Raw genomic sequence first — 27474 nt, 5'->3', positions numbered from 1 at the left:
TGAGATATAATTATCATAGAATCAAAGACTCTCAGAATGGGTTGGCTTGGAAGGGACCTTAAAGATCATCTTGATCTGATTCCCCTGCTATGGCCAGGGACATCTTCCACTAGGTCAGCTTGCTCAGGATTCCATCCAACCTGGTCTTGAGCACTTTCAGAGATGGGGCATCCACAACTTCTCTGGGCAGCCTGTTCCAGTGCCTCGCCAGTCTCAAAGATTTTTTTATCTTAATACCTAATTTCAACCTACTCTCTTTCAGCTTGAAGCCATTACCCCTTGTCCTGTAACTACAAGCTCTTGTAAATAATCTCTCTAATAATGTTAGTTATTAGCTAATTCATAATCACATTAGTAGTAGTTTCATGTAGATAAGGTAGTTGTCAGTTTACTGTATTTGGGGGTTCACTGGAATAAATCAAGCTACTTAGATGTGCGTATTTAGACCTGTGTGTGTAAAACTGTTTTGACTGTTTAGTTAAACAGCAGTGTTAAATGCCTGAGTTGTAAGAGTTCCCTTCTCACTTCTGCATTTCCCAGCTGAAGCTGTGCTGTTTCCCTTCTGAGAGACCAACATCTTTCCTCATTTTGGTGCTCCCAATTTCATTGTTTTATGGTAACTTGTTCTCAGTCACATATACCTTCAGGATGTCCTTGAAGTGCATTCTGAGATACCTCTTGCTATCTTTCCACACTCAAGTTTTCTGCCCAGCATCTGCTGGTGAGCCCACTCACCACCCAGCTGCACCTTGCACTGCCTATCACAGATGTGCCTCAGTTATTAGGCTGGAATACAGCCAGCAGGCTGCAAGCTCTTGTCATTTGTCTATTTGTCACACCACCTCCCTCAGAATAGGGTTCAAGGTGTCCCTGGTGGACAGTGTCCAGCAGGCAGATGCATCACTGGAGAGGATCCAGATCTCTCACCTGTTATCAGCATAACCTGACCAGAGGATGCCTCTTGAATGGGCAGTAACTGCACAGCTGACCTTTTTATTAACTCCCCCTTGTAGATTACAGATAATATTTCTGAGGGAGGTACACAGATTTGATGGCACAAAATCTCAGTAAGTCTAAAAGTAAGTTTTAATTGCTGGAATATCAGTTATAACAGCTTTATTAAATGCTTGAATGATCTGAATCAGGCTTTTGATGGTTCGTTGTTCAATCTATATATATATATTCTCAAATCACTCCCATCCTAAGTATTACAATAGCTGTTATGCATGCTATCAAGGCTAGGCAGTGTAGTAATATATTACATAATTTCTAAAGCATGAAGTTCCTGGCGTCTATACTATGGAGTTCACAGAAACAGAAGTATTTAGAATAACAATTACCCTGGATGATAAATAGTAATAAAGCTTGCTAAACAGATTTGGTGCTGTACTTTACATCACTAAAACTTATTAACAGTATCAGGTACAAAAGACAGAGTAATACTTTTTATTCCACATGGATATTTTTTTTCAGGAGGTAAGATAAGGCTCTCCATTAGTTAAAATCCTTATACTGATGTCTTCATACTTAAAAAACAATTAGAAATAATAATTCATTTTGTATACAGACATTTTTCCTTTATGCATAATTTGTAAGTCAGTCTCCTCTTAGCAGATTTTTGCACAGTGAGACTTACATGTGGAGGAACTGTGCCACAGTGGTCAATCTTATGTGAAAATGTGCTGCTGCTTGAAAGGTCGCCTTGGGCAAAGTGTGTAATGAGGTATCTGAAAGTCTCTATGGCAGATTCAGTGTCACTTTATCAATGCAGTTAATTCTTTGCTGCTTATGGAGGAAGCCTGCACAATGACTAGTGTGAGAGCAAAATCAGCAGGATTGAAATGCTACATTGCTTGTCATTGGGAGGGATATGAAAGGAAGATTGCTATGATAAAAAGCCTTGAAGCAGAGAAAGAGAACAAGGATAAAAGATGATTTTATAGTATCACTCAGAGAAAGAATTAAGTCCATGATTTCATATTTCAGATAGAGTATTAAAAAATAAGACCCACAGCTTCAGCAACAGATGTCAGAATTCTTTAGTAAGGGAGGTATTATCCTGATTTATAGATATCAAATACAATACTTTATTTAATATACTTCATTCTGGAACTTCTAAGATGCAAATATTTTATTTTCATTATCTATAAAAAGTATGCTTATTCCCAATAAATGTATCTTACAAGTGTCAGAAAGTAACATATTTTGCCACAATGCAGCAGGAGTAACTATAGGAAGTACTAGAATGACTTATAATTTTCTTGTAAATGGCCTGTAGATCCTGCAGGTACTGATTATATGCATGGAAAAAATCTGGCTTGACAGGCGCATAGAACCCATACATGCACACGTATCCCAAACCCAAATGCATTGACTCTACCACAGTGCACAGAGGTAAGCAGGATGAAATTTCATTTTTGCAAAATTGCTTCTATAAACAGAAAAACTTTTAACATGAAGAATATGACAATTTAAGCTTTTCAATTTTCTTTTATGGCAGGCATATACAAAACTAACACATCAGAGGCTGAGGTACTCTAATGATGTTTTCTTGGCAGCAAACTTTGTTTTTCACCTAAAATAAGAAAATAAGAAGCTCAGCTAAACTTGCACGAGACAACACCTGTGTTACATATGCTTACTCCTGAGAAACTCCTTGCTAAAACAAATGAAGTAAATGGATGCCTTTGCTGATCCTATAAGCTAAATTGTAGGAACTTTGCTGTGTAACTATTGCATTACTCACCAGAATGCTTAGCACCGTGGGATGCATTGTAACTACTACAGGCATTTCCACAAATACCTCTGTATCTGATTAATGGCTCTGTTTTCTAATCTGAACACTAGTATCTGATAATGCTACACAGAATCACAGCATGATTGGAAGGGACCACAGTGGGTCACCTGGTCCAGCCTCCCTGCTCAAGCAGGGTCATCCCAGAGCCCGTGGCACAGGGTTTGTGTCCAGACAGTTCTTGAATATCTCCAGTGACAGAGACCCTGCAGCCTCTCTGGGCAATCTGTTCCAGCTTCCAACAAGAAGGGGAAAGGAAATGTGAGTCACTGCTCAAAGGAGTGAGGACCTAATAACAAAAGATATAGAAAAAGCCATGTCTGCCTTGTTTTCTCACTTGGTAAAGCCTGATCAAGCCTCCCCACACCTGATAGCTGAGCTAGGGCAAGTGAAACATCAGTTCCACAGTGATGAGGCAGGTGTTAAGGTCCAGTTTGCAAATCAGTCTGTGAGTCAGGGTCCAGATGAAGTGGATCTTGATGCTGCTACAGTGTAATTCAGCACAGGATCATGGGGTATTTTAAGCTGCTCCTGAAGCAATGCAACAGGAAACTCCTGCTGGTGCTCCTCAACAAAGCTGCCTTTGAGACCCGACACCAGCCCCATCCCTGTGGGCTGAGAAACACTCTCATAGCTTTAAACTCATAATAGGAACTTATATATTGAACTCACATTTAGACACTTAAGTCTAGGTGCTTTGCTTTAAAATTAGTTCCCACCATTACCGACCTACCTACCTACCTATCTACCTCTGAACACTTTCACGAAGTAAGGTGGCAAGCACATTTCCAGCATATTATTCATGCTCATAGGGGAAGTCTAAGTAATTTCAGAGTCATCCTGCTAAGTGCTAGTTAGCTGGCTGGATCTTGTTCTTTCTCAGTTGGGTAAGTGGAGGGAATGGTAAGTAGATGATTGAATTTTTATTGGAACACCACATCCCATGATGACATGGCTGACTTGGTGTGGAGGGTATTATCATCTCCTTAATTTTATCATACGTGACTTCCACTTGGCTTTATATATGATGTATTTGAGTAGCTAACTCATTTTATTCTACTAGGCATTTTAAATTATACAGATAAATGTTACAAATGCATTTTCCCTTGTGCCTGACATGAATATTAAGTTTACTGGACTGTTAATGATAAACCCGAAAACTTAGATGGCTTTTCAGGTAAAATTTAGACAACATGTTTTATCCTTATGTGACATGAATGTTGTGGCTACCACTTGAACATTTTCTCATGTTGCCACAAATTTTCAAAAGATGTCACTGGAAACAAAGCTTGATGGGATTGGCATTGCTTAAATGACTAAAAGACAGTAGTGACAATAGTGACAATAGTCACTGTGACTCAATAACAAATTGTCCTTGTGGTTAAACATTGAAACAAAAATGTCCTAATGGTAACTATGAAACAGACTGTGCAAGTCCAACTGCATTGTCAGGTAAACCCAACATAAGTGTACATGACTCTGTATATAAGGCATCTTGTCATGTACAAGTTGAGCTAAACCTTACTGTGAATTAATTTATCTTACAACAGTAGTCAAAATAAGTCAAGTAACATTCTATATTGTGTCAAAAGTAAAAAAAAATACTTATAGTAAAAATTATTTAAAAAGTAAAGAGTTTTTGTTCTGTTAGTTTATCAGGTATTTTCAAAAATTTGCTGTACTTTTATATCAGAACAATGGAATTTGACATCAAAATAATATGTAGGAAATTGACTTGAGCTGAATAAACATGGCCCAAGGAAGTTGCTCGCCCTTTGTTCATCAAGGAAATGGCTTTATTGCTTGACAAGTATCTCTTTAAACCAAGGACGGAACAATGAAAACTCTTTACATTTTGTTTCAGTTCTTCAAGAGTTGTACATTGGCAGGCAATATTAGCAGCTATGGAATTCAGAGACTAATATACAGTTGAAGAAGTCTGTTTATTAACTTGTTTCTTTGTGAAAAAGGCAGTAGCATTCTGTTATCATGCCTTGAAGTCAAGAAAAATTATCACAATAGATTTCATGAACGTATGTGGCACAAACTATTCCTGCCAAAGAAAACTGCTGAATAATTTAAAATTCATAGAAATACTGTGATGAAAACCCTGTTTATTTTCACCACTGGCAAGTGTACTCCAACAGTGCCATCTATAGAATCTTTCAAATATTACATTGCTGTCCCCTTAAGTAAGAACGTTATCAGTCTCTGTTATCTCACAATTAACTAACCTGAAAATGGAGGTCTTCTTCATTCCTCTACAAAATTATCTGGGAAATATACTCAGGACCTATAGAAACTCTATCTTATATGTAAATATATCTCAATGTGTAATGGAATGTCAGAGGAACTTTATTGACTTAAAATTTATTTTTGTTCAAGTTTTTCATAGCCTTTGGTGATGCTGCTTATGACAAGATTAAAGACTTGATTTAATCCATTAAGATAAATGGCAAGAAATAAAAGGTAAGCAATAAATGTTTAGATTCTAAAAGAGTGCTTCAGGGAGATATTGCATGTAGTTGCTGTGTCAATTTTTTCTCTAAACCTCCATTGCTGGCCACTGCTGGAGACAGGATTATTGGCCTCACACAGGCACACAGTTCTTATGAGAGGAATAAGCTGCTAAAATAGAATTTAGCAGAGATTAAAATATAAATGCAGACTGTAATTAAGGATAATGCCTGTAATTTTAATGTTCGCATATCTTAATAATTACTATTTGTGAAAAAAGATATTGTGTTCACATATGTAACAATGTGCTGTATAATTAAGCTACCTGCTGTAAAAGGGTTTTACACTGTTTCTTCTTTCTCAGGAAGAATCATCCTTGACATTTGATCTTGGCCACTGTTTCTCACAGTAATAATCACAGTGAAACCAACAGGTCTACTATACATTTGCAGGGGAACTGAAAAAAAAGGTTATTAGAGACTTCTCCCTCTTCAGAAGCCCTTTGAGAGATCTAATTACAAAGGTATTCATTGGCACAAACGGAATAAGCTGGAATTTGGCCTGCAAAGCCATGCAGGACACTCCCCAGACAAATTACTGGAAATTTGTTAGTTTTGAATATTGTGTGTTCTTGAAATAACTAAATTATTATGCTGCTGCAGGCTGAATCTTCTTAATCAGAAGAAAAGTTATAATTGTCTGGTGCTTTAGTTGCAAACTTTAAGTCAAATGACCCAAAGATTTTATTAACATCATGTTTTGGTGCCATGGAAAACATAACAACTTTTAAAAAAACCCTAGAAAAACTACTTCCCCATATTTCCAATCCTTGTGGTTATGGGAGTGCTAACTAAGAATTAATGCTGGGCCAGAACATGGCAATGTTTGGATGCCATTTATGCACCTCAGGAGCTGGACTGGCTCTGCTGTGTTGCTGTCACAGCTGTGACCTTTTCAAACCAGTGGAACATGATTCGCTGCTTCATGTGCCACAAAGAGTCTTGGAAGTGGTTTGAGTCCAAATGGCAATGTTAACACCAAGCAAAATAGACTCCTCCATAAATCTTCTATTTCCTTCCCATTTCATTAAAATCACTTTTGTTTCTGGAGGTATAAATTAATAACATTTTTGTTTGTTTACATCAGTGTTACCTTTTTAAACCTAACACTCTTGTTTTATGAGTGTTAATGGGTTTGGAAAACACAGTGCTCCACCCAAGAAGTGGAGCTTTAAGTTGTTGAACAAATGTATTAGTCTGCCTTGTATGACAAGGCTTTATTTCTTGGGCCCATTCTGATCTAGTTTACAGCCCTGTCCTTCTTTCCTAGTGCTCATTATGGATGCTTACCTTCCCAAAACTGGTCTTAAATTTCACAGTCATCTTCCTACCTGTCAGTCACCAGGGTGCTGTCTACCTGCTGAACCTCTTGATCTTTCTCTGAGAAAAGCAAGTCCCGGTACTTGCTTTGTCAGGTTGAAATATACAGTGAAACATTTTCTCTCAGCATTTCAGATTACAAAATATCACTGCACTACTTCCTGAATGTGAATTTGTTGTGCACAGCCAATAGGAAATTAAGAGTAATTGAAACTGCTACCTTCTCTTTGTCAAGTGGGTTTATTTCTTCTATTTCCTCTAAAACACATGAAATAATACAGATCTTTCTGCAACCCCCTGAGAGTATTGCTCAATTTACTTATTGGCAATGGTCACTGTGAGATATTCAAGTGAGTCCTGTGACTCTTGGGCCGTAAGTGCCATGAAAACTGTGTTCTTTAACAGAACTTTCTCTCCCTGTGCTTAGTCTTGTTCTAACTTAGTTTTCCAACCACTGAACACTTGCTAGTGGAGCTCTGACATCTAAAGCTTAACCATAATGTACCCTATCTCTGTGCTGACAGCCATTGCATCCTTGGTGGCTTGAGTTGACGCTCTACGTAGGACCATCACAGTGAAGGAGGTCATCATCCTCATCTGATGCTCATATGCTTTCATCTCTCCTCTCTCATGTACATAGTTAATAAAGAACCTCAAACATTTTTAGGGTTTGCCAAACAAGTTAATGCTTATTTATTGATGATTTAGCCTGAGTACCCTTAATAGTTGTGTTCAGAGTGCTCTTGTTTATTATTGTGGTTCTACCCCTATTGCCCCATTTTCTTGCTTTACCTGACCTGTTCCTGTGCAATCCATACTGTTGTGCTGTCTTTACCAGTTGCTATTATCTGGTAAACCCCTGTTTGTTCTTACCCTTTGTAATTCTACTCTATGCTTTTCTTGCCTCATAAATCTCTTTTGTCTTCTTCTCACACTTTTTTCCTTCCTTCTGGTACATTCATTAGTCTTCATCCTTTAATTACCCTTTGTTTCTCCCAGTCCCTTGAGCTGTTCATTGCTCTCTGTCTCTTTTTCTTTTGGCTCCAATAACCACCATTAATCCAGAGATGAGATATTCAATCTTGATAGGCAGCTGTTTTTTAGCAATTTGCCATCCACTAAAAGTGCAAACTGCTCTTTGAAAAATCTCATGATAATTCATTATTCTGCCACAGAGTAAGGTGAAATACAGGGCACAGAGTTTGGTCAGGATCCACAGCACCTATTCATAAAAGGAAAGCTTTTAAATAAAACAGAGAGGAACACTCTAATGTGTTTATCAGGTGGAGAATTACTGCAAGAAAGACAATCTGTAAGAAATACAATTTTCTCTTGCTCCAATATAAGTTCTGTACTGGTAATGTGGCCATCATAAGAAGACCCAAATGTATTCTGGAACCAGAACACAGGACTGTTTACCTGATTAATTACCTGCTTTGTGTATAGCACATATCCTGATGATCAGTGTCCTGAATCCAGATGGCGTTACTTTTGAAAACCTCACTTGAAATGAGAATTCAAAATTGAAAAGTTCATATAAAGAGCCTTGAACAGCTGGTACAGCAGAGGCAATAAAGCAAGTATGTTCTTACGTGGAGTAAGGAATTCAACAGTAACTTTCCAGAAGCTATATTCTTTTTCATTTGAGCCTACCAATTCCACGTGTAATGGGATTTAAGAACTATCCATCTACAGGGTGAGGAGGACTGCAAATCAGGTCAAATGCAGTTCAGCTTGTCAGTTTTGTACTTCAAACTCACACAACAAGAGGGCTGGACCTTGACAGGCAGTTTGGAAAGGCAGCTATGTAACAGTAACTGGAGTTCTCCACAAGTTTTACAGAAAGCGTCTCAACAGGAAAACATAAGCTTGTACAAAATTAACATGAATCTAAGAGCTGTGGAATAGAGGGTGTGGACTGTACTTCCTTACACACAGAGTCACTTTGGGCACTTTCAGGAAAAGTCCCTGAGCTTGCAACACCTGTGTGTCCCCATTGTTGAATATTTGCACAATCTCTCAGAGAAGAAAACAGATAAAGGATTCCTTTACACGAGGGTCAGAAATGCAAACCCTGCAAACTGAGGACATATTTTGAGGGTGGCGTGTTGAAAAAAAGCCAGGGAGAATAATCGCTTGTGGATTTTTACAGTGATGTTTGCGTCTCTTGTCATCATTATCAGTGCATCCCTACCCAACAGACTGTGAAGTCAACAAGAACCTCTCCATTAGGATCAGTAGAAATTGGATAAGGTCCCAGATGCTTCCCTCTACTGTGATCTCAAGTGTATTTCCCATCATACTTCATTACGATGAGCTTGGGAATTGAACTAAGCACTATAACATTGCTCTGCAATGCTTCCTGTCCCCCTGGTGCCTGACAAATCATGCTTGTGAATTTGGTTGATTGATTTGAAAAAATTGGAGGAAAAAATGGCATTTAAATAAGCAAAGTAAGGAAACAATATCTAACAATTCATTGCTTTAAAATACTTTTTCCAACAGAAAGGAACATCACTTTCTTAAATCTATTTTGTATTTTGTGTCTCTATGTCACATTTAACTGATATATTGCAAAATGCTGTGGTTTTACATCACATAACTGTGTGTACAATGTACTGTGCATTTGACATACCTTGTTCACAGTAGGTACCAGTTGTTCCAAGAGGACAGTGACACGTGTAGCCACTAGGCAGTGGCACACAGGTACTGCCTTGCTGACACAGATGTGGAGGATCATGCTCAGGATCACACACTGACACAGTTTCTGTGCAAAATGCACCTTTCCATCCAGTGAGGCAGTCACAGCTGCGGAGGGTAAATGAAGGGAAAGAATGCAACAGTATCATCAAAAGAAATCAACATGTCAGTAGCAATCTAATCAAGATATTTTTAAGTTTGGATACCTATATTCAATAACCTGATTCAAAATGGTTAACAAGAAAAGGGTAGTAACCAAGATCCTCATTTAACTATTTGATATGTTAATTTTATTATAAAAGAAAAATATACATAATAGGAAATATTTTATTTTGAGTAGTAACATTACAATATTAGCATCTTATTAAAAAAAAAAAGGCTTGTAGCTTTCATATGTTTGTTTTGCTCTACAAATAATTCCAAAAGGCCCTGGCTTCATAACCCAGGAGGAGTTAAAGTGGGCATTAAAAGGGAAAGGTAAGCAGCAAAATACAGTCATAAAAATAAAACTGGCATAAAGGAATTGCTAACAGCTAAAATTTTAGCTACTAAAATTTGACTCTGTCAGCAACTGCCTTTCACTTAGTCATTGGTAATTTTCTAAATTCTTATAACTGGCATATCAGATGTAGGTTTGTTGAAGCACTTGACGAAAAAGAGGATAGTGGGTATGGCCATGAAAGAGTTGGCAATCTGGGTTTCATATATCTATGATTGTAAATCTATAGCAAAAGTAAACTTTCTAAACTGACTGAATCATTGAACTTGTTATTGTCTGCTACACTTTATGCCTTTCTTTCATCCAGGCTGCAGAACAAACCCAAAAAAGTCACACTAACCTATAAATTTAAAATTAGTATGAATTCTATAGAAATTGTTAAATACAGAATACACTTAGCATTGGTATTTAAAATGCCCTCCTTACTAAAGAGTTAAAATTACATATATTAGACCTATTTTTATTCTAGTATTTTGGATCACTTTGTGATTAAAAAATTATTCCCCTGAATAAAAACGTTTATGGATTTTTTCAGTGGAAGTTTTCTCTCTCAAGGCTAAAAATGAAAACTCATATTTTGATTGGGTTTTGATTGGTCCATGTTTGATTTTTTGTTTTGTGCAAATTCTTGAATTTTTCTTTGCACTAACTGAGTTGCACATCCTCCATTAATCAGCCCACTGTTTCTGCATAAAACATAATGAGGAGCTTGTGAAACTGCTGTTTCACCAAACCTTCAGATCAGACAACATGTAAACAAAGCACAGCCAACAAACTCATCAGAGTGATAAACAGACATTTGAATGAAGGGGAAAAGAGGACAGGACCTTGCAAAAGCAAAAGCACCTCAATTAATCAAAGTCAGCATCAGAATGCTTTCTGTCTCAGCTATAAATGTTATGCTTTGATGCATGAAAGCTGCTGAGAAGGGGATGTGATTTAACTCCCTGAGTGCAAACAGCAGTGCCCCTTCCTTGTGCCATGAGGGAGGCTGCTGGAGCTGATGCTGCTGCTCCTGGGCATTGCACACGAGGCTTCTTCCCCTTTCCCTGGCTTATTTCTTCTTATGTCTTTAAATTTCTTTCAATTCTTGTCTCTTATGACCTAACAGAAGTCAGATTTTAAAATTAATTTAAAATTATTTGCACAGAGCTGAACCTGTTTGGTGGCCTACAGTAGTAATGATCTATCACCAAATGAAGCCCATTTAACACAGCTAAGCAAGCTGGACTGCTGTTGAGAAGTTAGATCCAAAATTTCCTAATCTTTACAGAGATGAAGGAAGAGGAAATGTTTTAAATATTTTCCATCATGCAGCCTGCCATGCTGGGCTAGTTTTCTCTATGTCTTCCTGATTTTGGTTGCTTGTTTTTCCAGACCAGGAGAGCCCAATAGCTTGCACTAGTGACTTGACTCTCAGGGATTTAAAGACCTATTTAGAATCACAAAATACCTCAAGCTGGAAGGGACTCATAGGGATCTTTTAGTCCAACTCCCTGCTCCTTGCAGAACTACCTAAAAGTAAATTGTATGACTAAGAGCATCATCCAGATGCTTCTTGTATTTCTTTAGGTATAAGAGATGAGATTCACTCTGAGATGAAGGCAGTTAATTTGATGATACATCAGGTGCCCAGCTGGTTTCCAGTTGCCCTAGAAGTATATGAGAGAGGCAGCTGTTGGCCAGGGAGACAAGTTTCTGACAGAGATCTGACAGAATGCTCAAGTATAAGCAATGGGATCCTCAAGTAACTGCTTGAGCTCAGCTACTAATCAATCAGTGGTGACTGAGCAGGAACAGTCACGGGATCTGGAGCACTATCCATCCTGCGAACCAGCACATGCATGGCCCTAATGATAAAGTCCTGCATTCAGTTGCCTCAACACAGACAAATGATATTTGCTTTCTGATCCGTGGTGTGTCTGAGAGATGTGTGAGCCAGCAGAAGAGCTGCAGAAGACTTGTGTTTCTCTGGAGTGCTCCTTTTCTTGCTCCTATGAAGACCAGAAAAGTATCCCAGGAGCTGTGCCATTGGAATGCCATGTTTAGACAACTGGAAAGGCCTGGCTCTCCACTGACTCAAATAGGATCCTACACATTTAGCTCACCTGGAGACACTCTAAGTTTATGTGTCTTAGGAGACAATGTCAATGCAAGATCATTTCCTATTTTCAGGCTTTTTGAAGAACATGGATTAAATTAATTTTTCTATACTAGGGATACCAGTATCTCAAGAGGAACTGTCAAAATGTCTTTTTTCTTTTTTCTTCTTTTCTAAAGCATATTTTCAGGTGGGAAAGGATAGAAAGGCTTTCAAATACAACTTTGATTTTGTGTCAAAATGTCAATGATTTTGTGTCAAAACAAACTGTATAATCTTGAATCACCTGGTTTTGCCAAGGAATCTTAATGGAATGCATTTCAGAGTAAGTACAGGACAAAGTCAGCCAGTTCAGGAAGCAAAACAAACTCACTTTAAATTTTGGAAATTCAAATACCACTTCAAGTTCTGAAATATTTGTATTTAGGAAGCTCAAGGATGATTTAATTTAATGGCATTTTCTTTTTTGCTTCTTGTAAAATGCTTAAAAGTGTCATGCAGTATTCATAGAATGGTTTATTCAGGTTCAAAGTTCCTCACCAAAGCTAAAATTAGGTCTCAAACAAATAACACAGTTTCTACATAAGCAAGGATGACAACTGTATGTCACTGTTGATCATGAACCAAAACCCAAAATTTTTTATCAAAATTCAGGCAAGAATAAAAAAAAATAATGAAAAGTAATCTTACACATAAAATATGTAAGAAGTGTGTCTGTGTGTTATTACACAAAATCCTGATCAAACTTTCTTGAGCTTTATAGTGAAATAACTAAAGATCCTACAGGATTTGTGAAGAATTGAAATGATTACTTAGATCTGAAATGAAACAAAAACCATTCTTCCATTAAATATGGAAAATATTTCATTTAAAATGTCGTTCTCAATGCTAACAAATATGGAATTTCCCAAGGCTATACAAATGTGGTATCAAAACAAACAAGTAACCTTATAGCAGAAAATGAGGTGTTCAGGTTTGCATATTCTAACACCTGAATTTAGGATTCTATGTCCAAGCTGGGCATATACTCAGTGGAGATCAGAAGATTAATTAATCAAATTAGTGAGACCAGCTGAGATTAGGCAGATGTTTAGTGACATCTGAAAGTCCCTAGGGTATCTTGTGTGACCTCCAAACACATCTTCAGGAGGAACTGAAGAAGTGTTTTTTAAACATATCTCAACATCATTTAAGTATCTCAGATAACGTAGGACATCTGAAATCCATATTGGCATGTATTAGCCCCATCAAGCTGCCCAATCCACTGGAGATTTCTTGATACAGTTCTTGAATTTGTTTTGTAGTGGAAAGATTCCGAGCAAGGAAGGAAATTTCTAAATAAGAGTGGTTTCAAATTCACACAGTGGAAAACCAGAGCATTAAGAAAAAACAGTCTATCTTCAGGCTGGAAGGTAAGGATGGAGCCTGAAGAAAACAAGATTGGAAGAGAATCAGCTGTATTTAAACAAAGAGAACCATGGAATGCTGCAAAAGTCTCCTATTAAATAAGGACAGTTGGATGAAAAATTTTAGATAGCAAATTCACCCCCCAAAACAGAACCTTGTATTGTTTTAAACCATGATTATTAAACAGAGAAATGTCTTTTTCCTTACAGAGTATGAAAGTTATGTCCTTGTGTTCCATATTGATTTTGTCCTTGCACTGCAAATTTGTTTTAATTGAATCTGGCCAAATAATGAGACTACAGAAGCTCCTTTTGTGGGCCACCCCACACATATGGGGTATAATTTAATTTCTGAAAACTGAGTGGCTGTTGACAGAAAACTTGTTCAAGTCCCAAATTCTTCTGAAGCCACAGCTAATGGCCAAACATATACCCAGGGGTGTCTAAAGTGACACTGCATGCTCACATTTAGCAGACTGAATACTCTTCATTTGTCTGATGTTCTGTTCAAATAGCACACAAGATACACTTTTGTCTTACTTCACCAACAAGAAGTAGCCATAACACCTAGCAGACAATCTTGTTTCATGACATTTTCTATTTTCCATAATTTTGCATCACAAATAAAATAATAGGGGATATTATTGTCCCTTGAAAATTATATTCTTCATTTTATCATTCAAGTAATTCCCTATGTTTTTTTAAAACATAGCAGTTGTGCTTTGTTGCTGGCCAGAATGTAAAGATTAATGCTGCATATTTCTGTTTCTATTTAAATCAAAGCATTATCCCTATAGCAACTGAATCTACAGCTTAACAGCACTGCACACTTTCTGGCAGGGTGGTAAAAACAAGACATAAAAATAGCTCAAAACAGCAACCAAAACCTCTGGAGAGATCTCATTTCAACAGAGAAAATATTTGAACACAAACCCAGTTCCCTCAAGGACTCTGCTCTTCAAACGAACATGGATGATTCGAAAATAGAAAGAAGTTCCCTCTGAGAAAATATATTGAGACAATATTGGCAGCTACTGCACTTTGACAGAAATTATATGTAAGCTACATCCATGTCTCTTTGGCAATGCTTCACTTTTTCTGTGAGAGGACAAGGTGGCCATTACTGGTACATGCATGCACATATACCTGGTGTGTGAAGACCTTGCTGTCCTGAGATATGGGGACAGGAATAGAATTCAGTAGTAGGTCACTATAAATTAAATGCAAACAAACAAACAAACCACCAGAAAAACCAAATTACACCCTCCTTCCATCCTTCCTCCCCCCTTCCCCCAGTGCCCCAGAAATTTTAGAATAATCCCTAAACTAATCTGGAAGACAAACTGTAATGATAAAAAAGAACTTTGCCTATAATACCAAGCTTACTATGTTTTCCTGTCTCCAGCTGCCATTCTAGCCTGCCACCTGCTTTCCAAATGTGCTCTAGATGCTGCTGGTGGTGGTTCACCTTATGGACATGAAGGTGACTTAGCACAGCTGAGTAAATTGCTGAAGCAAGGATTTAGGTGGGTGGATGGCAGTGGGACATTTCAACCCACATTTATGCTTTTTTTGTCTTGCAATTTTGGTTTTGTATTTCCTCTAATATGCTCATAAAGGGAAAGATGACCATTATCCTTTCTTGTTCCTCAGAAAGATCAAATGTCAAGGGTTTAACAGCTCTGGGAGGATCCTGCAAAGCGCAACAGCTGTGACATGCAGCAGTGCAACAATCAGAAAACAAAGTATATTTTTAAAGCATTTCCCTCATTACTGTATTTAGGAGAATATAAATACACTTATAAGGGGAATGGGTAGCAATCTGTGTGCTAATCTTGGGGTCAGTTTTCCAAATATGAGTACAGTTTACTAGCTTTAGAAGCAGGTTTTTTGTACAAATTTTCTTACAGGTGAAGATTTGTGTCACAGGCAGCAAAACCAATTACCATACAATTCTCTCTCCAATACAGAGTTAGTAGATTGTTTTTGGTTTGACAGATATGCAAATGTTTTTCTTCATAGCATACAGAAGGACAGGTTTTTGTTGTTTTAAGAAGCATCATACAGAGGCTCCACAGTGCAAAGCCTTTTTTCTCATTCAAATCTGTCTTGCTGTCTGCAATGTTTCCAGTCAGTATCTCAACAAGTTTTAAATCAGCACTTTTCCCTTTTTAAAATATGTATGCAAATATGTGGAAATAAATGAGCACATGTGAAAGCACATAAGTGGAAGCAAGCATAATTAATCTTGGCAGATACTTTTAAAATAAATCCTCATCAGCAAAGGTTTTACAGCTGCGTTACAAAGTGAAAACAAAATTTATTACAATGGAAGTGTTGACACTCAACAGCAATTTGGAACTGCAAATGAGCTTCCTCCCTCTGTGCATACAGCCTGGGCATTCAGCTCCATCTACACTGAGAGACAAGGCATGAAAGACCAGAGACTCATCTTTTGGTCACCTTCTCCTGGCTACCCCCTCTCATCCCGTAGATAAGCCAGATGAGCAGCTTAGAGATGAACTGACAGACTTTGAACAATGTTTGGAGCTCCTATAGATTTAAGCTGGCTCAGAACTTTCTAATATTGGACAGTCAGTGGTTTATTCCACAAAGGGTTTTTTAATGGAAAATAGTAATTCCCAGGAAACACACATCACCTATTTTTGCCCCATCAGTCACATTTGGACATTAACACAGTCAAGCTCTCCTCTTTATTACTTTTTCTATGCTATTCCAGCTGTTCACTTAATTTTAAAAAAAGGTCACACATCTAATTCTTCCCATGCATTTCCCAGTAAGTCTGGATGCCAGTGACTTAGCGGAGCAGAACCAGCCCATGGAATTTCTTAAAAATATTCCCCAGAAATGGTCCTAACATTATTTTTTTAATATTAATGTGTTTGTCCAACTGAATGAACTTTCATCAGCTTCCTTCCTTCCTTCCTTCCTTCCTTCCTTCCTTCCTTCCTTCCTTCCTTCCTTCCTTCCTTCCTTCCTTCCTTCCTTCCTTCCCTCCTTCCCTCCTTCCCTCCTTCCCTCCTTCCCTCCTTCCTTCCTTCCTTCCTTCCTTCCTTCCTTCCTTCCTTCCTTCCTTCCTTCCTTCCTTCCTTCCTTCCTTCCTTCCTTCCTTCCTTCCTTCCTTCCTTCCTTCCTTCCTTCCTTCCTTCCTTCCTTCCTTCCTTCCTTCCTTCCTTCCTTCCTTCCTTCCTTCCTTCCTTCCTTCCTTCCTTCCTTCCTTCCTTCCTTCCTTCCTTCCTTCCTTCCTTCCTTCCTTCCTTCCTTCCTTCCTTCCTTCCTTCCTTCCTTCCTTCCTTCCTTCCTCATTCTGTTATGAACACAATAAATTACCACAGTTATTAGTCTAGGGACAGTCTATGCTTTGCCTAAAAACATATATATAAATATACACATATTTATTTACTTACTAAACAGTAGAGCCACTTTCTATGCACTTGCCACCATTTCTGCATTTTATTAAACTGCATGGGGAATCTTTACATTGTCCAACACTGCGCCCAGAATTGGGGTGTCCTTCTGGAGTTCCTGGTGATTTAAACCCTTTATTAAGGCTGGTGCGAACTTGAACATCAAAAATGCAACCTCGAAAGTAGAAAGAAAGAGATTAACTTTAAAAGAGATAGCAAAAGGCAAAACAAATCAAACGATAGGACAGTGTCAACCCTCAGTGAGGTGGGCTCCTCCAGAATATCTTCAGTGAATGGGCAACCATACCATCTACAGGAGATAAAGGTAGGCCAGATGCTTTCTGTTCAGGCAAATGAGTGGATGATCAGAAGTCCCTCATTTAATGGTGGGTAAAACAAAAGAAATATTTTCTTAAGGAATAGACAGTATATAAAGTCAGTGACTAGGTGCAATTTTGTGTTTACACAAAATTTGAGTTTACTCATGCTCTTACAGAAATGTTTCTATATCAGATAAAAACAGTCACAAATCCCCAAAAAATATAAACCACCAAAAAGACAGCCAACCAAAGCCCCAACACCACACCCCCCCAAAAAAAAGAGAAGGACAGCAAGAAATCTACTTAATATAAAATACAATAGAATCCAAATGGCATCAAATAATATAATGCAAGTTATGAATGTGGACTTGAATTTCCATAGGCTGAAAAGGACTCCTTCAGGTAATGACTCAAATTCTTCCCTTCTCAAGTGAATGCTTCAGTCCTTGCTACATGCAGATCATGTCACACATGACATTTTTAGGTCGAGGTAGACTGCTTCTTCAGGCCCGTAATCTCAGAAAATAATTTTAAAAAATTAACATATACTAGTAAGGTAAACACTTCCGGGCCTGTTGCTCAGTCCTGTGGCCAAGTGACCTGGTATGGTCACAATTTTATTATCAAACTTTTATTACTTTCCAGAATAGTACAGCTGCATGCAGACTGCCACTGGGAAATGATCCAAAGATTATTCTAAGTCCCTAAACACAGTAAAGAATTGTTTAAGAAAACAATAATTGTCATAAATATTTGTCAGGGAATATTGTAATAATTTATTTGTAAAGATGTTTTGTAAAGATGACTGAGTGCCACCGCCTGGATCTATGCTCTGATTTTCTTTTAATGTCATAATCCATTGGTATTCCAAGTGAAAGGAGGAGCTAAAGCTTCCAAGTGAAGCAGAGGTGCTTCCTACTTGCTCCTTCCCAGCAGCTCCTGCCTAGCCTGTGAGTTTTCCAGGGACTGCCCCTTTGGAGACACTTTGCTCTTCCTGGTGGCATCACAGGATAGTCAGCCTTATGGGTCAGGCTGAAGTCACCAGTATTTCTGGATCGTGTTTATGGCTCCATGTGCTTATTTCTATACTGCAAAACTGAAGATGATGCCGTATAATTATATAATGTAATATTTTTTTTTATCAAATCCTAAATGACCTTTCAAAATGTACCCCAGCATCCAAGTGATTTATAGTCACATTCAAAGGTAGCCTTAAACATTTTTGAAATGTCATCCAGATCTATACATAAATATTGATACAATTTCAAACTAAAAATCAGGTTTTAAACCACATTAGTGAAAGTATTACATAAATGTATTTGAAAATGCCCAGAGCTTTCTAAACGTAATTTATAAAATTTAGTTGAGAAGTAGTGAATTTCTACAGTGCCTGAAATCAGAAGAAGAGTTGGAATTCAGCAGTGCATATCAGAGGCTCTCTGCTTAATATTACAATCAGGGAAAGGTTATGATATGGAGATGGCAAGTAATCATTACACTGATTTTAGAAGCATCACTTAACATGAGTTTTTGCATGATTCACTGAAATCACAAAAGAAACAGACTTGTATCTGAAAGACCCAATGAATATACAATGTGATTTTTTATAGTTACATAATTTTTTTAAACAAAATATAAGTAATATCTACAAGCAAGATAACTATTTTAACCACAGTTTCATGATAGTGAAAGTAGCTTTCTTAGGCTATTTCCATATTTCACACATTTTGTAGCTCTGTCTATATTGACACATAACTGTTAATACATAAACTCTTAATAAGTAATTTAAAAATAACCTAGTTTGATGATTATTTGAAATCTTTGTATTATTGCCTCTTTGCTTTTTACAGGGCTGTTTTTTTAGGCCACCTTATGCTTGGTAAATCCTAACTAATGTTTCATCTCTTTATCAGTAGCAGATAAAGCATGTTCTGTTCTCCTGGCTCTCGCTGGAGTGCTAAGAAAAAGCAGCACAGAGCTCTGCGTAAACAATGGAAAGCACACTGAGTCCCCAAGGACTTTCAGGTCATCATGGAAAATAAACTGGCATTTGTGTTGATGACTAGTTTGAGTGTACCAACCACAGTTTAACTGCGCCATCTAGGTTAGGAACAGTTCTTGAGCACTGGTAAACAAAGCATGCAATAGGTACAAGAGTGTTTTGGCCCAGCTAAGTTAAACTGAATCTTTTATTTATTGAGTCAGAGCAGCAATTTGAGCCTGTTGTAGCAAGCGCTACACAACCTTCTGCAGAGGGATCAGCTGATGAATGTGCCTTGTTTCTGACCTGAATTTCCTTAGCTCTGCCAGTTCAGGGCCCCTTTTAATGAGAGGCTGCCAACTATTGTGAATAATGGAGAGGTTTCCTGACACAGCCAAGTTTGCAAAAGGAACTCGAAGTTCCCAACTTTGTGAGTTAAACTTGGCATGATTCTGAACACCAGTTTTATGCAAGTAAACAGAAATCAGACACCAAGACTGTAGACTCACAGATGCTATACTACCCTTTTTTTGCATTTTTTTGAATTGTGGCTTCTTAGACCACACCTAGGCCTTTATATTATTGACCTTTTTACCATCAATTTATTTTATAGCTTTCACCCCAGTCAAGCAGAGCTCATAAAACACTAAAGAGCCACTAACAATGGATTAAGTAAACTTGAGGGATTACCATAAAATATATTACTTCACTGCTCAGCTTTACTTTTTGTTTGTTTTTTCTGATATATCCTTATCGCACAAAGAATTTTTTCTGTAACTTCTTGCTAGGATCCCTCGCCCACTTGTAAGCACTTGGTGCTAAATTGACTAAAAACTACACAAAGCAGGCATTTTCAATATGTACTAAAAGTGCAGCAAGAGAACTGACAAATAGATACACTGATAAATATTTTGTGTCTGAATGCAGTACTGAATTTACAGATTTCTTAAATCCTACCTATCCTTAAATGCTTTTCTTTTGCCCTGTCTTTCCTTGCTGTTTGTGAGTGCTGGTCTAAAGAATGGCCCTGACAGTGACTACTTAGGCCTTCTCAGAGCTGCGACCCAAACACCCAGAGGTACCTGTATGAATTATACAGCACTGACTAAAAGCCAGTTCAGAACTCACTTTCCTTCTGTGACATCAGTGGTACAGGAACATAAAGATAAGTAGTCTTAACCTTGGCAGTCTTATTAGGTATTCTAGCTTATTATGAGCTTAAACTTTGACTGAAAGGCTATATTTGTATCTGTTTGGAACTCAACTGTGTTCTGGGTTTCATCTATTTTTAAAAAGTCACTGCAGTACCTGCAATTTTATTTACTTTACAAAATAATTTATGTGAAGAGATGGCTCTTTCAGCATGAAAGAGGTTCTTCAACAGTTCAGCTTTGTGGTAATAGTTTCTTTAGCCTATTTACTCATTTTAATAATATTTGCTGTCAAACAACAGATTACTTCTATAGCCATGCTTCATCCTGCTTAGGAGCAGGACTGCAGGAACAATTAGTTGCTTCTCTTTCTCTGCTCCTCACTTATTTCTAGATGCAAGCCCTGCCTCTCCATCAGTTGTATTGATGGCTAGAGACTGAATCCTGCAGTCATGGTAGCACAGAGCATGAAACATCAGAATTGTCCCTCTTTTGTCCCTGACACCAGATTTCTCTCTGCCTCTTTCAGAGATGGAAGGGCTGGAAATTCAGCTGTAACTTCTAGCTTTTCCCAAATAATTTTCTGTCTCATTTTGTGTAGGTAAGTCACAGTGCTGAGTTGCGCAGACCTTTGAACATGAGTCAGTTGGTTTCACACTCCCTTTTCAGACTGTCCATTAATGATCAGGTTGAGTCTCTTTGGCCACAAGACTTTCAGCTACCTAAAACTCACATTTGACTTTTTAGAGCATCTGCAGTGTACTCAGAAAACTCTCAAGGTCCCTTAGTTACACTGTTATAGGAAATGGAAAAAAAGCTGAATGCTAAAGTAAACAATCCCATTTACAAAAAGCTCCAGTAAGCCTCCAAGGAACCTCAAATTCAGATAAAGCGCAAAGAGCCTCAAAGTCCACATGAACTTGGCTGCTTCATCCGAGCTCTACCTTTACCAGTTTTCAGCTTCTCATAGGAACTGAATGAAATTTTGCAAATTGCTTACAGTACCATCAACATCCTTCAGCCTTTTAAAAGAATCTCTAGGTGCTGATTTCCCAAATTAAAAATTCCACAACTTTTGATTATTAAACAACAATTTATTAAAAACATTTGTGTTCAGTTTCCTCCTCTTTTGTGGAAATGTCTTGAACAAGTGCTAAAGGCATGCAGGTCAGGGAAGAAATGGTCTGAAACTGTAGTTGTACAGAGTAAAAATCCTAAATTATTGCACACTGACACTGGGGACATTTAGTCTGCAGCAGTAAGGCTGGTCTCAATGTTTCTTCATCCAGCAGTGATTTCTTACAAAAGGAGAGGAACACTCTGGTATTAGAGAAGCAAAATGGTTTTAATAAATCATGTCTTTAAAAGGAGCCAACAGCAGGGTTCCAAAATTCTGAGTGGTTTAATGAACTACGTCCTAGATACATTTATCTTGGCTGGCACTTCCAGAGTTTCTGTGAGATCCCTACAGCTGCATTTGGCTGAAGTAAAATAGTTCAAAATTTTCTTCTCTCATAGTGGTATTGCAGTTCCCACTCTGGAAGAAAATCTATGGAGGTTTATTTTTTATCCTGAAGATCCTGAGAACTGGAACTGGGGAGATTTCTGAGCTAGAAGAACAAATGAGATGCTGACTATGTACGAAAACATTGGAGGAAACTGATCATAGGAAAGTGTAGATTCCTTGAAAGTCACTATGCTCTGGAGAACAGAGACAAGCTGCTTCTGGGAACAGGAGCATGGAATTAATTAGCAAAAATAATAGTCTCAATACTCTAAATGCTAGGTACAAAGAGAAAACTGTTTATGTGCTACATGTTTCCAAAATTTTGCAGTAATACTCCTTTTTAAAGAGCATGAAAAAAATCAATAAATAGTATGGTAACTAACAGTACATGAACTTTGTGGTTTCTAAAAAATTATTGAAAATACGGAATTTGTAGAAATTTGGTCCTTACAATACATTTGTAACATGAGGAATCTGGAAAATTCAAAATATTTGTGCTTAAGTAAAGCACTAGAGATTCCTGTTAGTCACCCCTAACATTAGCATGTCTATAAAAATGCCAAAAGTACTTCACAGATATTGACCCTCTGAAACAGTCACACAGACATTATGTTTTATGATAGGCCAATTTGCAAGCTGCTTAGATGCTATGAAAGGCATAACTATACAACCCATGCTTCCTGAAAAGACAGACAGATGAGATGTTAATTCATATGACATTCTGAGAAGTTGACTATGCAATATGAAATTGAATTTGAGGAAATTTCAGTGTAAGAAAAAAAGTGAAGTAATGGCTGGAATTAAAGCAGGTACATGGGCTTAATGGAAATGCAGTGTTTTAGTACATTAAAGTGAGTTTTATTGCTATTCTTAAATTTCATAACATATCCTCAGTTTCATAACTGAGAACTCAAACTCTGTTTTACTATTGCAAAATGTTTTCTTTTCATTTGAAAGGCTTTCCAGTGCTTAAAATTAATTGAAATTTTACCTTGTAAATATTAAGAGCATTGTTTCTTTGGAAGTAAAGAACAAAAATAAATGTTATGAACAAATCCTTTGCTTCATTACTGATTTAGTAAGAGTTGAAAACACATTAAAAAAGCTTCAATATCAGTTTTGAGGTAAAAATTATTATCTGCTTGATAAATATTTGCAAAAGGAATTAGCTAAGTCCGGCCTTGAAACCTAGGTCATAATGCCAGGAAAAATAAAATCTGATTTCTTTCAGAAAGAAGTTTTCAGTGTGAAATCTATTACCCAAACTAGCACTGCCAGTCACACGAAGCAGAATCTAAACTACTTCAGAGAAAGGAAGTCATTTTGAAGCGATGCTGTAGAACAGGGACACATAAAAAGAGGTTACATGGCAAACATTACAATGGAAAACTTCCATTTTAGTAGAAATGGAAAATATTAAAACTATTTAGCAATGCCTCTTTTTGCATCATCTTAGTTATTCTAGTTTCTTAGTTATCAGAGTGAAATAATGAAAAAGCCACAGGAAATTCAGCCAAGGAGATTCTTGTTTGTTTCCTGAGAAGACAGAGATTGTTTCAGTTGCCTATGAAAGAAAGATACACAATCTGATGCATGTAATAAAAGGAATTGAAAATGGTGCAATTTTTACCTTGAAAGCCATTCTTAAATCTGGGTCCCTTTGGTAGGAGCTCCGGAGTATACTCACGATAGCCTCCTAAGTAAAACTGACTGAAGACATTGAGTCCAACCAGCCTTCCAGGAGAAGTGACAGTTTTATTCTTCTGATCATCCACCTTTCAAGGAAACATTAATACTTATTACAAAAAAGGGATTTGCCTTTATTTAGGAACTTCTAGTGAAGAAAATCCTCCTAGCTTTATGGGGAGGCACAAAAAAAGAAATAAATTAAATTTTCCATGTAAAATCTGAAAAAAACACAGCAAACACTTTCATCTAAAGGCTATCTTAAGGATATCCTTCTTTTTTACCTTCAGCCAGCCTTTCTGGAGATTTCTGCCAAGATGGATGACATGAATATTGAGTGTCAGATCAAGTGGTTTGCTAGTGATTGTTGCTGTGCCAGAACCTAGATTGTAGCTATATACCACTCTCCCATTACGGAGACCTAACTCCAAGAAATCATCTCCATTCAGACCTGAAAAAACAAAAGAAGGATAACTACTTATTCCAGGATTTAGTGAACATCAGTGTGTAAAATATACTCCAAATCCACTGAAAAATTAGCAGTTTAGCAAAATATTAGCCAGAAAGCTTATGAGATTACTATATATTTCTAATATTCTCTGTTTAACTTGTAATACTATTTCCAGTATTCCTTTGTATTTAAAATAGAAACTGCAGAGATTTTAAACATTTATAGGTTTTTTGACAGAAGATTTTTTTCATACTACAGTTAAGTGAGTGATATCCACAAAACCTGTCAACCCTTCAACCCTGGTTGATTTAGCAGTCATTGCCGTTCCTTACCCCCAGAACATAAATAAATTTTCAACTTTGTCCAAAATCTAAAAAAACCCCAAAAAACCAAAAAACAAACAAACAAAAAAAAGTTGAAATTTCAAGTTGCAGGCGAGAATAAGCCCTGACTTAGTCCTGTTCCAGGATGCTTTCAGCTTTCATTACAGGTACTTCAAGAGCCTCAAAACCAGAGAACACCTACCTGCTGCTCTGAGGCAAGGGGAGTAACAGGGACATGGCTCTGAAGAAGCTTTGGCAGCTTCTATCAAGCTCCTTCAGCTGCCTTTGACTCAACACACCTGGAGATTTTATTGCACTTGCCCCTGATTAAGGCAGCTCTAGGATGTTCATTGATGGAATTTCCTCGGTCAGCCAAGTGCTTTAATTCTTTAAGCCTTCTTAACTTTCAGGTTAGAACTGATTGATTTTCCAGTTTGCAGTAAATAATTTAATTTCTTTACATTAAGGCCTGCATCCTATAAGTGTTGTTTGTGCTTTTAGTAACTACAGTGTAAAATGTCATTTGAAGGATTTTAAGTCTCACATAAAGCCCACGAATAAGAGTTCAATTTCTGGACCTGGTCATGCAAAATAAACACATTTTTACACTGTCATCTTTAAAGAGCATTCAGTGTCTCTCCTCATGCAGGCAAGGGAGGAACCACCATTGTTTAGAGAAAACCTGATCAACTTGTTTTTTTTTTTAATCAACCCCAACCTTTCTTTGTTTATGGCAAAAAAACCAGGATACAAACAATGGTGAAAGCGAAGAATGTTCTCACGTGTGCCTTAGGATGACCCAAATTGAAATTCAAAGCCATCAGTTTCTTTTTACAACTCTCCTGTGAATTCAAGCAGTTCAGTGTTCAATTTCATGCCCATACATGGTATTTTATTTTATATTTTCTTCTGTTTTCATAAGGTATTTGTTTCAGGGAAGGTCTCCCTATTTGTTCCTCCAGTGTCACATGGTGGCCCTCATTTAAAATGTGTGCTTTGATGCCCCTGTCTCAAATGCATGGGAAATTAAAGTAGTCTTTTCCCCAGGAAACAATGCTACTTATATTGTCCTCCCACTGAAGCTCTGCACACAGCTGCTTCACAGCCAAAACTGCCACATTCCCCTTATCTCATATCCTGGAAATGAATCTGGGGTGTACTGTGCTTTTTTTATACAGAAGTTTGTTTTTTCTATAGAGTTACTATTCTGATGCAATAGGAATTTATAGAAAAAAGAAAAGAAAATCCTTATTCCAAAGAATATAAATCCACTCTCTCTGTAGAAAGTGTGCAGCTACATTCAGTTGTATGGAACACAAACACTATTCATTTTTTATTACAATGATTTGTTCATGATTTATTCATAAACTGAATGAAATCCCATTGCTTTCAGTTACACTGGCACATTACCAGTGAAGGACTTCCAAACTGAAAGTAACAATTCTTATTTTAAAACCTTTACTAAAGTTTCTGTTTTCAGCAGTGTCTACAATGCACTTACGTCATTTGACCAGCAAAACTAAGGGAAGCACATTAAAGACAAACTTATTTAAAAGGTTTTCTGATTTTTTTAAAATGCTTTTTCAGAATTAAAGTATATTAAAGACATGCAATGTAGCAGCGTCAATACTCTATGAAATTGACTTGATAGTGAAGATAATCATAGAATCATAGACTGTTGAGAGGTTGGAAGGGACCCTAAAGATTATCTTGTCCCAGCACTGACTGCCATGGGCAGGGATACCATTGACTGGATCGAGTTGCTCAAGGTCTTATCCCTGGCCTTGAAGTCTGTCAGGGCTGGGGTAGAATAAAATAATGTTAATAGCTTGTTAATTGTTTGTTAATAAATGAGACAGCTTTTAACTTTAGCTATGTACTGGGGCAGAATTTTATAGTAACTCACAAGAGGTCAGCTATGAAATTGATGCCTGTGGTTTGGGCAGAGACAACATTGGAGGGGAATCAGGTAGGGCGCTGCAAGAGAATGTTAACTACAAGAAATGGAATGAAATGGAGAAAGGGGAAAATTCAAATTAAGTATTAAAAAGTGCTTCCTTACTGGAAGATCACTGGCTGGGAAAACCCTCATGTTTCTTTTGTTGAGAGTGCTACTGCTCAACACTCAGTAAATTTTTAAAACAAGAGCATCTTTGTGAAATAAGTGACATTGACTTGGTAAGAAACTGCTTTTGTTGTTAAAATGTTGGTCTCCCCTCAGTCTCCCCAACCATTTAAACTAAGGAGAAAATCACAAATTATCAACAGCATTTTACCATCACCTCATTGTTCTGTGTTTCTTGAGCCTTGCCCTTGGCAGGTGTGCTGCTGCCCACCCGTTGTTCGACACGGGGATGCAGAAACACCTGACTGCTGTACCACAGTGCTCACACACACAAATGATATGCAAAGTAATAAAAAGCCAGGTTTCTGCCTGGCAACTGCATAGCAAGCCCAGAATGCTAGTATTCTCATTAATAAAAATGACACCAGTAAAACTTTTTTTTAAAAATCGGTTCAGCCAAATATGATTCCAAGACCTACATTCCACAATGACTTCTGACAGTACAGGGTGCACCCTGAGGGCAGGCCTTTTTGAGACAAATTTTAGTGCAATGTATCTTATACTTAAGCAAATTTTTTTTGAGTTCTACTTTGATTATTGTAACAAAAAAGAATCTGATTTTTTCATACCATTGGTGTTCTACATTTTGTATTTGCATTTTCTCCATCCTGCATAAAGACAATGAATTAATTGGTATGGTTTTTGTTCGGTTACATTTCCTACAATTGGAAATGTTTCAAACAGGTGCTTGAAATTCAGTTCCCAAGGCTTCAGAAACATGCCTGAATGTGGTGGTTCATTCTTGTTGTTGAAAAGAATGTTCTAATGATTTCTTTGTGTTCATATTACAACAGAGTTTCTTATAAAAATTTAATGGTGCAGACATTGGCTTTTGAATGCTGTTTTCTGAATGATTAGATGGAAAGGTTTTAGGTAATTACAACTCCGTGCACCATTTCTGCTCAGCTACCCAAAAAAGAAAGGCAATATTTCATCCATCCATCCACAAAAATTAATAGTAGCAAGTGACAGGAAAAGCTGCCTGTGAGTGAATGGTGACTGTCACAGGATTAAAATGTGGCATGATGAGAGTTCTACCTGGATGTAGTTCAAATAGGAATGGAGTTCAGTTAGCAGTATCAACCAGGTTGGATCAATCAGTCTCTTGCTGAAGTTTGGGAAAAAACTTAGCAAATTCTGATTTCCACACAGATAGAAGCAGAGCT

At 37.4% G+C, this 27474-nt stretch overlaps 1 protein-coding gene across 1 annotated transcript in view; it reads right to left on the bottom strand.

The window, feature by feature from the left end:
• EYS (eyes shut homolog) overlaps window positions 1–27474 on the bottom strand; it is a 703292-nt gene that overhangs the window by 12029 nt on the left and 663789 nt on the right. Inside the window, exons 42-45 of the mRNA XM_030944777.1 lie at window positions 23694–23860; window positions 23354–23498; window positions 16765–16939; window positions 9266–9438 (exon numbers count right to left, since the gene is read on the bottom strand). Of these exons, the coding sequence (XP_030800637.1) occupies window positions 9266–9438; window positions 16765–16939; window positions 23354–23498; window positions 23694–23860 (660 nt within the window). The remainder of the gene's footprint in view (window positions 1–9265; window positions 9439–16764; window positions 16940–23353; window positions 23499–23693; window positions 23861–27474) is intronic.

This window comes from Camarhynchus parvulus, chromosome 3 (genome assembly GCF_901933205.1).
Source record: "Camarhynchus parvulus chromosome 3, STF_HiC, whole genome shotgun sequence".
NCBI classification, from domain to species: domain Eukaryota; kingdom Metazoa; phylum Chordata; class Aves; order Passeriformes; family Thraupidae; genus Camarhynchus; species Camarhynchus parvulus.
Note: the sequence above shows the minus strand (reverse complement) of the source record. Positions and strands in the feature narration are given on the sequence as shown.